Source organism: Amphibalanus amphitrite, unplaced genomic scaffold (assembly GCF_019059575.1).
Source record: "Amphibalanus amphitrite isolate SeventyFive unplaced genomic scaffold, NRLGWU_Aamphi_draft 000186F_arrow, whole genome shotgun sequence".
Taxonomy (NCBI): domain Eukaryota; kingdom Metazoa; phylum Arthropoda; class Thecostraca; order Balanomorpha; family Balanidae; genus Amphibalanus; species Amphibalanus amphitrite.
In genome coordinates, this window is record NW_024881681.1 from 640448 (window position 1) to 656628 (window position 16181).

General features: G+C 54.2%; 3 protein-coding genes across 8 annotated transcripts in view; 2 read left to right on the plus strand and 1 right to left on the minus strand.

The window, feature by feature from the left end:
* Nucleotides 1-870: 870 nt before the first annotated feature.
* Nucleotides 871-2903, plus strand: LOC122384329 (extensin-like). Its single transcript, XM_043371645.1, has 2 exons — nt 871-966; nt 1170-2903. The coding sequence occupies exons 1-2, from the start codon at nt 961-963 to the stop codon at nt 2256-2258; spliced, it is 1095 nt and encodes a 364-aa protein (XP_043227580.1). The 5' UTR covers nt 871-960; the 3' UTR covers nt 2259-2903.
* An 8608-nt stretch (nt 2904-11511) lies between these two features.
* LOC122384332 (WAS/WASL-interacting protein family member 3-like) lies at nt 11512-14464 on the plus strand. The gene is made up of 2 exons (XM_043371654.1): nt 11512-11639; nt 12572-14464. The coding sequence occupies exons 1-2, from the start codon at nt 11559-11561 to the stop codon at nt 13916-13918; spliced, it is 1428 nt and encodes a 475-aa protein (XP_043227589.1). The 5' UTR covers nt 11512-11558; the 3' UTR covers nt 13919-14464.
* Nucleotides 14333-16181, minus strand: part of LOC122384330 (probable 2-oxoglutarate dehydrogenase E1 component DHKTD1, mitochondrial) — a 41319-nt gene continuing 39470 nt past the window's right edge. For all 6 annotated transcript variants that reach the window (XM_043371649.1, XM_043371650.1, XM_043371647.1 and 3 more), the window contains one exon: nt 14333-15313. In XM_043371649.1, the coding sequence (XP_043227584.1) occupies nt 15209-15313 (105 nt within the window). In that variant the 3' untranslated portion in view covers nt 14333-15208. The remainder of the gene's footprint in view (nt 15314-16181) is intronic.

Here is a 16181-nt window from a genome sequence, read left to right on the forward strand (position 1 = left end):
TGGTCATCGATGTAAACAAATCAATGCCTGAAAGTTCGCTTCTATAAAAATCACATTCTGACCGGTTACCCTCATCGATCATGGAAAGTTTCAAAGCAGTGGCTAGCAGCCGGTGTTGCCAAGTCAAACATGCACGGTTTTAGATTGAGGTAGCTTCTCTGTTCTATTGGTACCTATCTCAAATATCATCTACTGATCCTCAGATTAGCCCGATCAGACGCAATGTCAAAAACTGCGACCTAATTGGCCACCGTTTTAGTTAAATTTAAGAAAAACCCGAGGTACGTAAAATCGCCTGACACCAATCCATGCCAATCGTTTTGACGCTCATGTTCGCTAGTTAGGGTCGGGATAATGCGAGATGATGGATACGGGCCACGTGAGGTTCCGAGGCCGCGGCTAGGTGCCGGCCCCAGGGATCAATTAAAAGCTAGAGATTTCCACTCGAATAACAATAAAGGCTTGGTAGTGTCTCCGGACGGTGAACAATACTGGAGCTCCCGACTCAATCTTAGACCACGACACACACACTAGACTACCGTTTCCATAAATGTGTGGTAACGGTCCTGAGATTTCCTCATCCGTCGATCGAACTGTCTCCGAGTCACAATGCCGCCTACCTCTGAACAAAGTCCTCCGCGCTACCTCCATCTGTCCTCGGCCGGCCCCTCCCCGCTGCGGAGTGCGGACGGGCCGGGACGGTGCCGTTTCCGTCGAGCCGACCGCCGCGCCGCGCCCGGCAGACGGGCCGCGCGCTCGCCGCGGGACGCGCGCGTTGTGTAAGTAGCTGACCCAGTAATCGCTCGCCAATTGTTCCTTCGACATGGCTTGCACGGCCGATGTGGGCGCCACGCCCCTGGCGAGGGGGTCGGTATAAATGGGTCGGAGCGGACGGAGGAGGCGTCAAACCCGAGCGGAGCGGCGCAGAGAGAGGAGTTCAGATCCCGAGCAGAGGCCAACATGAAGGTGGGCATCTGCGAGCAGCTGATTCTCATGCTTACCTGTGTTTGATGATGTTTGACGAGATTTGAATGAGGCGTGAATAGGATTCGTGACATCAGTTTCACTGATGAACTTTCGAGCTAAAACGTCGTTTCCGTTCAATTTTATTATGTACCATAAGTTTCCGACATCTGAAAGATGTGCCTAACGAGCTCATCTTCCCGCAGGTTTTCATCATTCTGGCCGTCCTGGCTTCGGCATCCGCCCAGAGCTGGGCGCCGCAGCGGCAGTACCAGAGGCCGCAGCCGCAGTACCGGCAGCCGGAGCCTCAGTATCAGCAGCCGGAGCCCCAGTACCAGCAGCCTGAGCCTCAGCCCCAGTACCAGCAGCCGGAGCCTCAGCCGCAATACCAGCAACCGGAGCCGCAGCCGCAATATCAGGAACCGGAGCCCCAGCCCCAGTATCAGGAGCCGGAGCCCCAGCCCCAGTATCAGGAGCCGGAGCCTCAGCCTCAGTACCAGCCCGCCCCTCAGCCCCAGCCCCAGTACCAGCCCGCCCCTAAGCCTCAGCCGAGTCCTAAGCCCCAGCCCCAGTACCAGCCCGCCCCCTCTCCCCAGCCTCAGTACCAGCCCGCTCCCCAGCCCCAGTACCAGCCCGCCCCTCAGCCCCAGTACCAGCCCGCCCCCTCTCCCCAGCCCCAGTACCAGCCTGCCCCTAAGCCTCAGCCGAGTCCTAAGCCCCAGTCGCAGTACCAGCCTTCTCCCGCACCCCAGCCCCAGTACCAGGAGCCTGAGCCCCAGTACCAGCCTGCCCCCAAGCCTCAACCGAGCCCCAAGCCCCAGTCTCAGTACCAGCCCGCCCCCAAGCCCCAGCCCCAGTATCAGCCTGCCCCTAAGCCCCAGCCGAGCCCCAAGCCCCAGCCGCAGTACCAGCCCGCCCCTAAGCCCCAGCCCCAGTACCAGCCGGCTCCGCAGTACGCGCCGGCCGAGTACGAGCCGGCCCAGTACCAGTACGAGTACGCGGTGCGTGACGAGTACTCGGGCTCGGAGTACAGCGCCCAGGAGACCCGCGACGGCAGCAACGTGCAGGGCGGCTACTCGGTGCTGCTGCCCGACGGGCGCACCCAGCGTGTCACCTTCTCCGTGGAGGGCGACTCGGGATTCGTGGCCGACGTCCAGTACGAGGGCACCGCGCGCCCCTACGTGGCTCCTGAGCCCAAGTACGAGCCCAAGCAGCCCAGCTATGAGCCGGCCCCGGCGCCCCAGCAGCCCAGCTACGAACCCGCCCCGGCGCCCCAGCAGCCCAGCTACCAGTAGACGGGAGGTCAGCGGTCCCGCACACCCTCACCGGAGGTTTGCGGAGATTCAATGCAGGCCTCAGGGCCGCTTTGTTACCCATTATGATACTCTAGTGGCTTTCAGTGATTCAGTGTTTGTATGTGCTGTGTGTGGCTCATTTGCGGTCCTGATATCCGAGCACTTCCTAGTCTGTTACATGTTGTATCTCGCTAAACCGTCCATCGCTAAGCGTCTTTCAGCTAACAGTGCTCGCTGAAATGGGTGATCTGCTAGCGCTCGGCTAATTACAGTCATTCCTATTCCCGAAGCGTGCCGTTATTCATGCTCTTCCGATTCACCCTAAATGCTACCCCCTTTGTATATCCCTGTGTCACTTGTCATGGCATCCTGCACCTGCCCATAGCTTTGCACCATCCCACGCCCACTTATTCTTTTGTTGCTGCCTTTCCAGCCAAGTTTCTTTTTATACACTCTGCAAAACATAACTTTCATCCCATGCCACCCTTCTGCCATATTGCCGCCTGTGTGCAGCCCCTCAGCACACAGTGTATTGTTATGTCAATGTATATAGTGCATCGTCATGTCTGGTAATAAATGTTTGTGTCTGCCATCATACACGTGTTTTGATCTGAATAGAGCCAAAAATACATGTCTGCCAAGGCACATCTATCTTTACTTGTTGAATAAGATCCCAGGCCAAAGGTCTACATTAGCGCAGGTGAATTATGAATTGTCGCGAACAATGACTTCATAAGAGCAGCGAACGAGTGCAGACTGCAGGTGGCAGGTGCAAAGATGGGACGGTACTGTCAACTCCTGCTAGATCAAGTTAAAATTTAGAACGTCATGGAGGGCCGTCATAATCAACAACAGAGATGCATAATGCACTTAGCACTGCAACTGTAGCGGACCGGCAGCTTAACCCTCGCCGATTCGTCGAATCCGACTTGCCGTTTCGCCCCTAATTGAGATAGCAAAACACGCGTTTGCGCGCCATTTCGAAATGCAACGACTGGTATGTAGTGTACCCAATAACCAGGCTTGAGGTCTCAGGCCAACCGATGAGCTCTGAGGTTAGGTCAATTGCTCCAAGGTAGGAGTTAAGTTTATGGTGAATAACTTTGCTAAAAAATGATCACAGAGCCGCACTTCTTGGCACCATCGTGTTTATCCTGGTCAGACGCGCCGTTTGTGTCGTGTCGAGTTCGTTTGGATAAGAGCGTTGTCTTAACATGTTGACCTCAGGTCACTGTCGGGTCAAAGCTACTGAGGTCATGAAGTTGGTCGGAGGAGGTCATGCTGCATATCATTCGATTCGGCAGGTCTTACTGAGCCTAGTTAACTTTTCCGACTCGTTATCTTATCTAGATCAGGAGTTATTGACGAAAAACTCCGATAACCTTGTGACTGACGTCATATAGGTATGACATCAACCAAGGTTCACAATGCAAACAACGCATCTGACCTTGCAAGGAGTGTACGAAATAACGATTCCATTATGCTTGGATAGTCTAGCCCATTTCGCCGCCAAAATAACAGTTTCCGGATTTCTCCATTGACTAATGACTATCATGGTGAGGTCACCTGACCGACCTGACCCCGGGTGACCTATATGAAAAAAATCTAAGATGTGCGATTTGTGAAGGATCGGGAGGCTATCAAGTCTTATAAGTTTCATCTATGTACATGCGAAAGGCTTCCTGACACCGAGGGCATTGCAAAGTTGCGAGATTTTAGAAACGTATAGAGGTTGACTTATGACGTCACAGGCCAGTGACCTGACCTGCCCGAGAGTGCGGTTGCTTTCACAAGATCCCGCTTGAATCAGGTCACAGGTGTGACCACTTTCAGCAGTTAGCACTACGGCCAGTGCGTTCCGACTTACGGGCAATCACGAAAAAAGCGTCTATCATGGGTGGCACCCGTCCCCTCGGCCAGCCAGGGATGTAGCTACCCATTCTGAAGACGAAATAATTCCATTCATTTGGTTGGACGGCACGAGTACTTGGTAAGTACAACTATCTCATCGAGCTGGCCTCCGGGTCGTTGACACAAGACGGGAAAAGTACAAAATTATAGTGAGAGACGTCAGGTTTTCAGCGGTTGACTTGAGGAGCCAGTCAGAATGACCGATACACATCCCAAAGTTTTCAGCGACGTGAGTACGGCGACTCCTCTACAGAGGCCTCCGCGGTCCGCCCGGGAGGTGACGCCACGGTGCCGGTGCGGCCGGCGCCCCACACTCCACGCTCCGTGAACAGCAGAAAGGCGTCAGATGCTGACCTTAGTGGGTTGGCTTCCACATATTCGTGAGATGATGAACACAAGGCTCTTGTTCCTTGGCCATGAAAACGGTTTTTTAATCGTGCGGATACTGACCGTCCATGGCTAAGCTCTGAGGTCAACAGAGGTCAACGTCGTAAAGCGCGATACCTTTAGATCTTATATGTGAACATAAGCATCGTTTGCTCAAATACATAAGGCCGCTTTCCGATCTCTGCATTCGCCGTCTTTCTACACCCACTAAAGAAAGGTTCCCTTATCAATCCATTCGGCTAAAAGACCCGGCCGGTGGGCAAGACCCAAGGGTCAAGCCTCAAGTACATATCTAATGTCTATGTCCTACGAACAGTGGGTAAATGCAAGCCGTCAATACCGTTCTAGCAAGCACAAAGTTGCGTTTTCATAAAAAAAGGATTAATCGGAAACCTGAAGGATATCATCCCGGATTTTCCACGTTGGAATCACACCAGTCACAATCGATCAGTTACAAATTAAAGGAAAATATTGCCAAGCTAACCAGCTTCAAGCTCTTTGGACTTGGGAGTCAAATACACCGACTAATATGAGGCAAATAGCACGCGTACCGAAACAAAAGGCAAACGCACCGTCAGGAAACTTCCTTTCCTGCGAATGACCACCGAGCCTGGGCACTGGGCAGCTAAGCTACAGACTAAAGAAAGCCTGACTAACGCTTCATCAAATGAAATTTTAAAGCCTTCAGCCGGCGCCGGCTATATTGCAATCTCTATGGCACTGCTTGCCGTTCAGGCATTTGTTTGGCCATTTATTTAATTACATACATATACAAATGGTCACTGGTAGAAGAAGTGTTATGTAACATTACATGTCCTTCATCCTTCTATGCTGCTCATCCTCCTACCATCATGTCCATAAATAGATAGACAGACGTGTGTCCACATGGTCACAATAGATAGACACATGGTCCGTCGTCCAATGTAGAGCCGAGTACTTTACAGCTGCCGGTCCGCTCAGCAACAATGGACGGAAGGGGAACAACTGACGAGGTGGTCGAACCGGACCGGACCCGGGACCGGACCGGACAGCGGGTCTGGACCGAGGACACGAGCCCGTGGCGTTATTTTCAGTGTACCTACTGCTTCACCGTTCGTGAGTTCGTTGAATCAAATGAGCATGAATGGCGCATGGCGACCAACAGGACCAGAGCGGACCGGACGGTATCCAATTATGCCAGGCCTTTAGACAGGGATCATCATATGTATTTTATATTCAATGTAGGTATGCAAAGTTTATAGTAATTTCGGAAGATGCATTAGTGCATGTACAATGTGAAATGTGCATGCAGTTATCCTGCTTCAGTAGATCAACTCGCCATCGCATCCATCCAGCGATTGCATGATGCTCACACTCACGCGTTTCACAAAATGGCCCGACCCGCCCCAAAGAGCTCGGCTCCGGAAATATGAGCGCGGGATCAGATAGCAGCACTTCCAACTGCTTCTCGCGCCCGAGTACACACACTACACCCCAGTACGGCAGCCACTTAGCATGGACATCTGGCTGATCTGATGTAGCTCAGCACGGATCGCTACCGTAGCCTGGCCGTCTTTAGCCTACCGGACACAGCTCCGCCCGATAACAAGCCCGATTACCCGCTCACACCGTTATCAAAAGCCTTCACTGGCCTCTATGTTTGTGCATGCATTCTTTACTTTATGCATGGACGCTCCATGCAACGGCAACACACGAAGTTGAACAATGAAGGGGGAGGCGGGGGGAGGGGAAGCCTGCCGAGTGCCGTCGACTCCATATCCGTGACCAAAAACCAGCTGCAGCGTCCTCTGATTGTGACAGGCACGTGTCCTTCATGTCGAGTCGGACCGGCTGGTGGCGCCGGCTGGGCTCAGACACAGGACATGGGCGCATTTTTACCGGCTGGCGGCCGGGCGAAGCACGAGTTGTCGACTCGAAACAATGACAATTGAGTATCGCCGTGCGATGCTCCTTGATTTGGTTCATCTGCACTCTGCAGCTGTGCCGCAGACATGAAGAAGACATGAAGGTCAACTGATGCCTATCTGGATCGAAATATAGATTAGATTTCCAGATTTATCCACCCGTAATAACATGCATGCATATATTTCCGTCGTATCCGTCTCACTTCCAACTATCTCTGGTCCCTTCCCTGCATGGCCCCAATACGGTGCAACGTATACATTGAACCACTGCCAAAGGTACTCAACAGGGCCAACAGGGCCCATGTTACCGACACCGGCAGTCAACCGGCGACATAGCGACGAATTGATGAGTTCAGCACACACCCTAACGCACCCCAGTCGTACTGCTTCAGCGGCCGGTTCGATCAGAGAGCACTCGTCGCAAACCCCTTCACCAGCCCATGTGACGGCATTTTCCGGCCATTGGAGGTGAGGGAAGAACGCGGATCGTCGGAACTGCGGCGGTATAACGGATTGACGAGCCAGTCGCGGAGGTCGCAACACACCGGCCACCGCGGACCACAGCCTGACACCAGTGCGACTATTACCGATAATGCTGCGGTGAACAGTGAAAGAAGCGACAGGTTTTCATGCTTTGAGCCGATGGGGAGCCCCGTCTCCTCCGTGACACGGGGATTCGTTGCGTCACCGCTGGTGACATTGTGGTGTTGATGGGAAAGTGGTAATACCTCGATATAAGTTCCAGCTGCCTGCACCGGATAAACCGGACAAGGTGCACCGAGCGATGGCTGAGCTCCTCCAAGTTATCGACGCCCCAAGATGGGTGTGCTCCCCAAAGTTATCGGATCGGAGTGGGTAGCAAGTGAACGTAATTGAATTATTAAAAATGTAATTAAGTTCTTCACTAACAACCAAAGCATCGGCTTGCATGACAGATTGTGCTGAACTGCAATATTGCTATACAGGACGGTATGGCCTGGTCAACATAATCCCAGTATTGCATAAGCTATACGGAATGCATGCGCTTTTATGCATTTTTCAGAATTGCTCATTATAAAATATGTAACGTAGGTGATGAGTTGATAAGTCACTCCGTTACGTAGCTATTATATAATTTCTGAACTTCAAAGCAAATAAACATATGGGATGAACTACTTCATTTCATTTCAATTGACGACGCTCGGTAATGAGTCTGTGTTGAGTTGCTAGACCCGAGAACTTCGGTATCACTGGCATCAGCGAACTCGCGTCTCACAGATAGCAACTAGCCAAAACAATGTAATTTGTACGCATTTGACTTCTATAAATCACAAAAAAAATAAAGTCCATGAAACTGCGTAAGAGACAATGATGAACATTTCTGTCGATGGCCTCAAGAAGAAAAAAATGATGCGCATTCGCTTTACTAATAAGCAGGTGGATCACCTGAACAACGACTGTTCATCATGATTAGTCTGATAAAACACCAATGAAGTAACCCACATGGTTCAAAGCCCTTGACTGTATACTTTTAATAAAGATCACCTTTGTGGCTCAGACACATCCTAAAAAATCCACGGCCAGACCCGACAAACGGCCATCGTGTCCGTTTCATTGATAAATACACTTCCGCTCGTCTGGGACCCGTCTGAGAGTCGGTCCAGCTGTGTCTGTCACGGCATACAGCGGGCCAGTCGTGCCGGCACCGGCGATCACATCACTTCCGGAGCGTGGGACTGGCAGCAAGCGGCGCCCCTTCCGGCCGCCCGGCGCGGTGGGAAGCGGCCGCAGAGAGACGCGCTGTTATACAGCCTCCATCAGCCTGGGGGTGATTTTTGTTAACGGATAGGTAGATAATATCCGAAGGTGATCTGGCAGTCAATGCTCAGAGGAGAGAATTAACCCTATTCCTGGCGGGCTCCGCCGGGACAAGAAACTGGCGGGGGGGGGGGGCCGATTCGGCCCCCCCCCCCCTGAGATCTCGAGAACGAAGCAAGATAGCGACAAACGGTAAACGGCATCGGATACGCACGGTCAAGATCTACAATTTTTACAAAGTCATTTTCAGGTCAGGTCAAAGATGACGTCACAGGGGTCGAAAAAGTCAAAATGGCGGCGCTAGATATGGAGAGTTTTTCTCGAATAACTTTCGAATTAGTCAAGATAGGAACAAACTAAGGGCATCATCGTGATCCTCTCGTCAATCCGCATCGAATGATATATATGTTGACCTCGCAAGGTCAAGGTCAAAGGTTGACCTCAGGTCACGTGACCTCGAGGTCATCATGTATATCATTCGATGCGTCTTGACGAGCTGAACACAATGAGACCATCCACGCGTCTGTATCTTGTTCCTGTACGGAGTTATTGGCCAAAAACCTTTGGTGACCTTTGATGACGTCACATGACCTCACAGCTGCCCAACAGCAAAACAGACCTCAAGGTAGTGAAGGTTGATCGTATATGAAGTCATGTATGGTATATGGGGCCATTCCGACCCGATTTAGTGGTAAAAACAGGGAGTTGATTTTTCCCCCATTGACTTATAATGGGGAGGTCGCGAAACTGACCTGACCTTAGGTCACCGATATCAAAATTCCGAGATATACAAATTGCACATACTGGTACCCTAACTAAAGCCTGAAGAGAAGAAATTGATCGGTCAAAAACTCTAGCTCTGGCGTGATTGCAAACTTTTCTGAGGTAGGGTCACCAAACCGCCTCTGGTGACCTGACCTGAGGTCAGATCAACTCAAAATTTTCAGACATGTTGCGTAGAAGCCTTTTAGGAAAAGTCAGAAAATTTGAGCTTCCTAGCTCAACGCGTTTGGGAGAAATAACCAAAAAACCTCAGGGGGGCTCCTGAGGCCCCCCCCCGCCAGGAATAGGGTTAAGAGAGGATGGTGGTGACAACTTTCGCACAATACCAACAACAGGCGAAACGAAGCGAAAAGACGGCATAAATGGCAAATTAGCCACCTTAACGGCGGAGACGGTAAGGTATGTTGACGGATCGGGTAGGGACGCACGGCGAAGTGAGGGGAGAGAGGGGGAACAACGGGAGGGGGAGGGACGGCGGGAGGACGGCGCATGGCCGCGGGGAGGCAGGGGCGAGAGGGAAGCGGAGAGGGACACGCCAGGCGCCAGTCGACAGAGGGCAGCGAGCACGTCAACACGTGCAGCAGTGATTTTTTTTTTTACCTTCTTCCATGGAATTCCTAGAACGCTATTTCGTTTTTCTCGTTAAAGGGGAGGGACCGTTGTGAACCCGCAGGCGGTGTGGTTCTCTCGAGAGAACTCGTCAGCGGGGGATCGACCTTACATCAGCCAACTATGTGAACGTGATTACCGTGCAGACCGGACCGAGGACGTCAAAATAACAATCATCTTGAGCTGGGCTTGGAGTTATTGGAATTAGGATGTAATTATGTTAGCGTATTGAAATTTTACCTGATCGGGGATAAAAAGGTTAACTCGCTTGCTACTGGTGGGCAAGGTGCCATGTCTAATGCCTTTAGCTAAACGAGCTCATGTGCAATGTCCACTGCCTAGCTTAGCCGATTTAACATTTGTGCATGCACTATGCTTATCAAACTCAGATAAGTGATCACGATAAAGAATAAATCGACTCATTACTCGTTGAAATACCTACTCGTAGACGGTAGATTCACAATAATAAAACCTGCGAGTTTCGTTCACAGTTCATGCATTCAACCTGATTTATACATTCGCTCACCCCAGTTGATAAAGTGACGGCGGGTTTTTCGTACGTTGCATGGCATAACGTCTCTCAATCAGTCAAACCTTAACCCTACCACCCCGCCCTGCCGGTTGATACAATACAAACACCCGCTATAGATCGTGGCCAATAAGCGTCAGTAGCTGAAGGAGCTGAACGGAGGGTCGGTACGTTTAACCGCGGCTACTCAGCTATGCTGGTAAGCTGGTCAGTCACGCCACGGTTTGGCCATGACGGAACCACTGGAGCTCGGTGAAGGGAGACGTAATCCACCCATGCAGTAGATAAGGCCAAATACGGGCAGATCCTGAACACGTTAGGGTCTGGCGAAAGGTGTAGATTATCCTCGGGTAACATGTTGCTGATGGGCGATGGTTTACAAAGATGGTGAGGTAAAATGACCTAGCTTCCAACATATTTGGTATGGTTATATGGCCAATGCAGTAAAAATGTGAAGACGATGCCGGATATACCAAGCTGTTTCGAAATATTACCATAAACGTGTTCGAGGAAGGAGAAAACACGGTCTTCTTTTTTTTACAGAAGCAACAAATTCATTCAATAAATATAAAGCGATCGCAATGCATGAGCATTTAGCACTTACCTAGCAGTATGCTCAGTTTCGCAATAATAGTGTGTTTATGCCTGTTTAATGACCTAGACTCTAGAAGTAACTACATTATCGTCCTGATGCTTCGAACCCCATTACAAAAAGGAAGCACTCCTATTTTCTATTACTGTGTCTGTACCATAGCTCCTAGTTATTACTTCCCAACTAAATAGGTGCCCTCGCAGGTCAATAAGATCCTGAAAAATTATCTAGTTAATCCAGATGCGTACACTTTATTATAGGAATAACTATTTCATTATAACGCGTTCCTAATGTACCGTACTACAGGATGATAAGGTACTTGAGAAGGCAGTGGTTTCACTAATATCTCGGAAAGTTACCTGCTGATTTGGAATATTCCGAACAGTGTTTGAGAAGCTGAGAGCGACTTAAATGTGGTTAAATTGCAGCGAAAACGTAATGTTTTTGATAAATGAATAGACCGTAAAATTAAATAACAAAAAACTCGCATCATCATACATCCCGAAAACGTGCCCTAAAACGGGAAAATTTGGTGAGACCTGACCTTCCGTGAACAGTGTTTGACTCACCCCATATAAACAGCATGTCTCCCGGGGTATGACCCCTCCTCCCGTCTCCCCCCCCCCCCACTCCGTGGAAAAGCAGCTGCGGCTGCGCCGGTGCCGGCGCCGCGCGGGGGGCGGGGCGGGGAGGGGGCGCCACGAGGAGCGCCGGCCGCCAGCGGCCAGCGGCGCCGGCGGACTGCAGTAGCGTTCCGGAGCGCGAGCAGTGTGGAAGCGGGTGCTGCGATGCACCGAGCGGACATGGTCCAGACGTGCACAATGGACGACCAGGAGCTGTGGGATGACCACGAGGAGGATACGCAACAGGTAAATACCGATACACACCGCGTCCGGCGCGGTACGGTGGTCTCTCTACCGCTACCGTGGTAGCCTGTCTACCGAGGTAGTCTGACTACCGTGTGGGCGGGGTGCCAGATAAATGTTCGCTGGGTAAAGACCGCTTTTTTATTTTTGAATGGTCGGGAATATCCTGGGTTGGCCCACTGATTGGTTCGATCTGTGGAGGTGTAATTAAAAATGAGTGCAGCGCAAACTGATCCCGTGCGTCCCGTGCGCCGCTACTCCCAACGCAGGTATCAGGTGAAAATTACAGCGTTTAATGATCCCGTGTGCAGAGGATTAATTGAGCCTTTGGTAGAAAACCCGATTGGTCATTTTGGAAGTCCATCGCCCGGTTGCTACTTTTATAGCCCAGGAGGTGCTTCCCATTCCGCCCTCAGGCGATAATGATACGCCTTTGCCTCGTAATTTTCTCTGCGTCTAGCGGGTCACGAGACCTCATCAAAGATCGCCTGCATGACACACGATCGTCCCAATGAACCCTCCGGCTCCCGCCCGGCCTACCGCTACCCTGCAGTCGTGCTCGCACGGCCGACCCGCCAGGTAGACGGGCGGCTGAGCAGGAACCGGCGACCGCCTAATTGTCCCATTGTTCGCGCAGTTCGCAGACCGTCCAAACTGGAAAGTCGTTACCGCCAGGAAATCGGCGTTCGCCTTGTTAGGTTACGTCAGAGTTCCTAGACACGCCGGTCACGCGGCCTGGCAGTCACGCCGTCTTATCCACTTCCTGAAACAAAAACGGCACGATTCCAAGTTCCAACCGTCCTCAGGTAGGGCGATGACCGGTTGATATCGCACACTCCCTCATTTATCAACCCTTTCGCCAAAGTGAACACTTAAGCCACTGATTTAAATCGTCGACCGGAACCGCGCTCTGACGAGTCTCCCCGTGTCCCCAGGAGAGCGGCACCTCGATGCCGGAGCCGGTGACGCTGCGGCAGATGCAGTACCGGCGCGGCTGCGTCTCTGAGAGCCGCGCCGATTCTCCAGCGCGCCTGTGGCCCACGCGGCCCGTCTCGCTCTCCTCTGCCTCCTCGTCAGACTCGGGGGTGCGCGGAGACATGAGCGACGCCTCGTCGGTGCGACAGCCGTTCACCGGCCTGTCGGCCGACTCGGGGTGCTCAGGATGGGACCAGATGGACGAGGACGACTGGGACTCGTGCAGCGACGCGTCCGGCGAGTACGAGCCGCTGCGGGAGCCGCTGCCGCCGCTACTGGAGGTGCGCGGCACGCCCGCCTACAACCGCAGCCTGACGCACCCGCTGCCGCCGCCGCCGCCGCCGCGACCGCCGCCAGGCACCCTGCCGCGCCGCAAGGACCTGACGCGCCACCTGGGCCTGCCGCGGGAGCTGGGCGGCAGCCTGGCCGAACTGCGGGCCGGTAACACGGCGCGCCGGAAGGACCTCAGCCTGTTCCTGGGCATGGCCGAGCCGAGCACACCGCCGCGGCCCGGCCTCTGGCGCCGCTGGGCCTCTAAGCGCGGCCCCAGACCGGAGCGGGACCGTTCGGCAGACCCCCGCAACGGCTCGCTGCCGGACCTGGCACGCCTGGCCGCCGGCGGCGACACCGTCTCCATGCCGGCCACACCGTGTCGGCGCCGTGCGGCCGCCTCACCTCGCCTGCTGCGGGCCGCCCTGCGACGGGTACAGGAGCGAGCACTGCGCGCTGTGGCTCGTACCGGCACCGCCGAGGTCCCCGGCCTGGACGAGGGCGGACCGACGCTTGTCTTCCAGGCGAAACGCGGCAGTTTTGAAGCGCCGTCGATTCTGTTCTCTGGCGACCGGTGGCAGGCTCCGTCTCGGCCCAGACCGTCCCAGCCCATCGCGATCCGGTACAAGCCGCGGCTGGCGACGCCGCCTCCGGAGCTGCCGACCGCCGCCAGCTGGTCCCCGGCCGACTGGTCGGCGGCCGCCGAGTACCGGCTGCCCCCGCCGCCGCCCCAAGTTCCGCCGCCGGCCGACACCGACGCCGAAGACGACGGTGACGACGACCCGACGTACATGACGATGGAGGCGATCCGGGCGCTGGGGCGGCCGCCGCTGCCGCCGCCGCGCGTCACCGTCGAGTCCTGTGACGAGGGCGAGGAGTCCGGCTACCTGTCCATGGACGCGGTGCGGCAGCTGGTGCGCGCTCACCGCGCCGCCTCGCCGACCCGGCCGCGGCTCGGCTCCGACTACGCCAACCTGGCGGACCTGCGGTCGGCACTGGCCGGCCTACGGCTGGCGACCGCCGCTGGACAGAGCTGAGGTCACCGGCGCCGGGTCACGGCCGGGTCAGACGCGTCTGGCCGCGCGGAGAATCCGCCGGAACTGATCCGATTCGCGGAAGACGCCGGAAACGGGAGGAGATGACGGGAAACCCACAGCGGGTATCGTGATAGGGAGGGGAGCGGCACGGGAAGGATGTGATCCAACGCCGCCGTTCGAAGCGCTGTGTCGGTCCGCGGCAAGTTGTGCCCGCTGCACCGCTGTGATGTAGTCTGTAATATTTCTCTGTGTATTCCGGGCCGGTGCCGCAGGTCTCGGGCCGCCCGCTGTGTACTCGCTGTATCAGTGTACCTGCCGAGGAGGGACGTCCCGGCCGGCGGCTCGTGCCGTCGGCCGGCGATCGTCCCGAGTCAGACCCCCGCGGCCGGTCCGGCTCCTGTGTGACACGGCCCGTGACATTGATCGTGTATTGAGCGTCTCTGTGCATCGGGCGGGGTCGGGTGCTCGGCCCGGCCCCGTCACAGTCATGTAAAACTAGTCATATGTCGAGCCATGCACCCAATACACCCCGTTATACGTATCACACTACCCGTTGTCTGAGAGACTACCGGATCGAAGTCGATACCGTCGGCCGGCGTAACAGCTTCCGGACAGACAGACAGTTCAAACAGTCCACACCCCGCATGGCAGTAAACGGGGCTCGGTGTGGATATTTTACATCTCACGTAACCACCATAATCATCACAAACCTCTCAAAACACTTGGCACCTTAAGGCACAGGTTACAGCGCAGTTACCCTGACGCCCGAGCTTAGCTACATCGTTGTCCTACCCCTGAGCCCAACCATCATAACTCTGCGGATAAACCCGCAAAGGGAAGACGTTCGACATAAACAGATCCACAATAACCAGCCGCTTACGCGGTATTGCCACATTATTAGCACACACATAACTGTCTTGAGAAAAGGGATGGGGATACTAACATCATATGGAGAAGCTTCGTCATAGTTTCGACCACGAGTCATCGCCAAGAAAGGGTGATGACTCCCGATGAGACTCATCTCCTGGGTCACTGACGTGGCCACTGACTCAGCGGCATAACACAACAAAGCAGAAGAGTCAGAAGGTCTAACCCAGAAACAGAGATTTGAGACGTGACTACCAATACCCCTAGATCGAGTGTAACTACAGAATTCGGTCTAAGCGAGCGAGCGAGCGAGCGAGAGGAAAGGTCACTAGCCGACAGACAAGCTCTACAACCGGTGAGGCTGCTCGAGGCAGCCTTTGCGGCGCTTTCTGCTCACTTTTCGCGTGCTAGGTGGTGGCGGGTTCACATGTTGAACGGTGCTTGGACGACGTGTTTGGCCTCCCGCTGATGGTCGCGACCGGTGCCGGTGGCCGGCGCGCCGAGCACCTCCCGACCGCAGTACTGGAGCTGCGGGGTCAGAAACACAGACAGACGGTCAGACGGACAGACAGACGGACAGAGAGACAGAATCAGACAGACGGACGGACACCTCCCGACCGCAGTACTGCAGCTGCGGGACGGATAGACGGTCAGACAGACACACAGACAGAGACAGACAGATAGTCAGATAGACATCCCTCGACCGCAATACTGGAGCTGCGGGACGGACGCATACACAGACGGTCAGGCACATACAGACGGTCAGACACCTCCAGACCGCAGTACTGCAGCTGCGGGGACAGACAGACGGTCAGGGGACGAATTAGAATTAAGAGCTGGGTCATTGAGCCACGTGAGAAAACGGGCGCATATATCAACGGCCAGGGATTGGCGTCCAAGCGGCAAGCGACACGAGAAACACAACCAGCAACGGAGGCGATCCGGCGATAGACGATCCAGAGAACAGCCAATTTTGAGCGGCACGAAATACGGACAGGCAAACGTGAGGCCAGGGAGATGAAGGAATGTTGTAGGGATAGAGAAACGCCAGCGACATGAGCCATAGGAGCGGGAAAATGATCGGTCAGAGAGGCGACCTACGGGGGAAGGGCAGAACAGTCCGTCACAGACGATGGGTTCTACTATGGAGTAGCAGCAGCAGGGAAGGGGTACCAGACGACCCAGGAAAACACGATGTCATACAAGCAATATAGTATAAGTCTGCGAACTGTCGCACAAAGTGTGTAATCCCAGTGTTTACAGTCCACGTCTACACAAACAACTCATCAGACGTCTCCAAATTTCCACACACCCGGCAGCACCAGAAGGCGGCAGGCCACGTGCTCTGCACACGAGGGTTTGTGCCGCCCTTCCGCCAGATTCGCAGAGCCAGAAA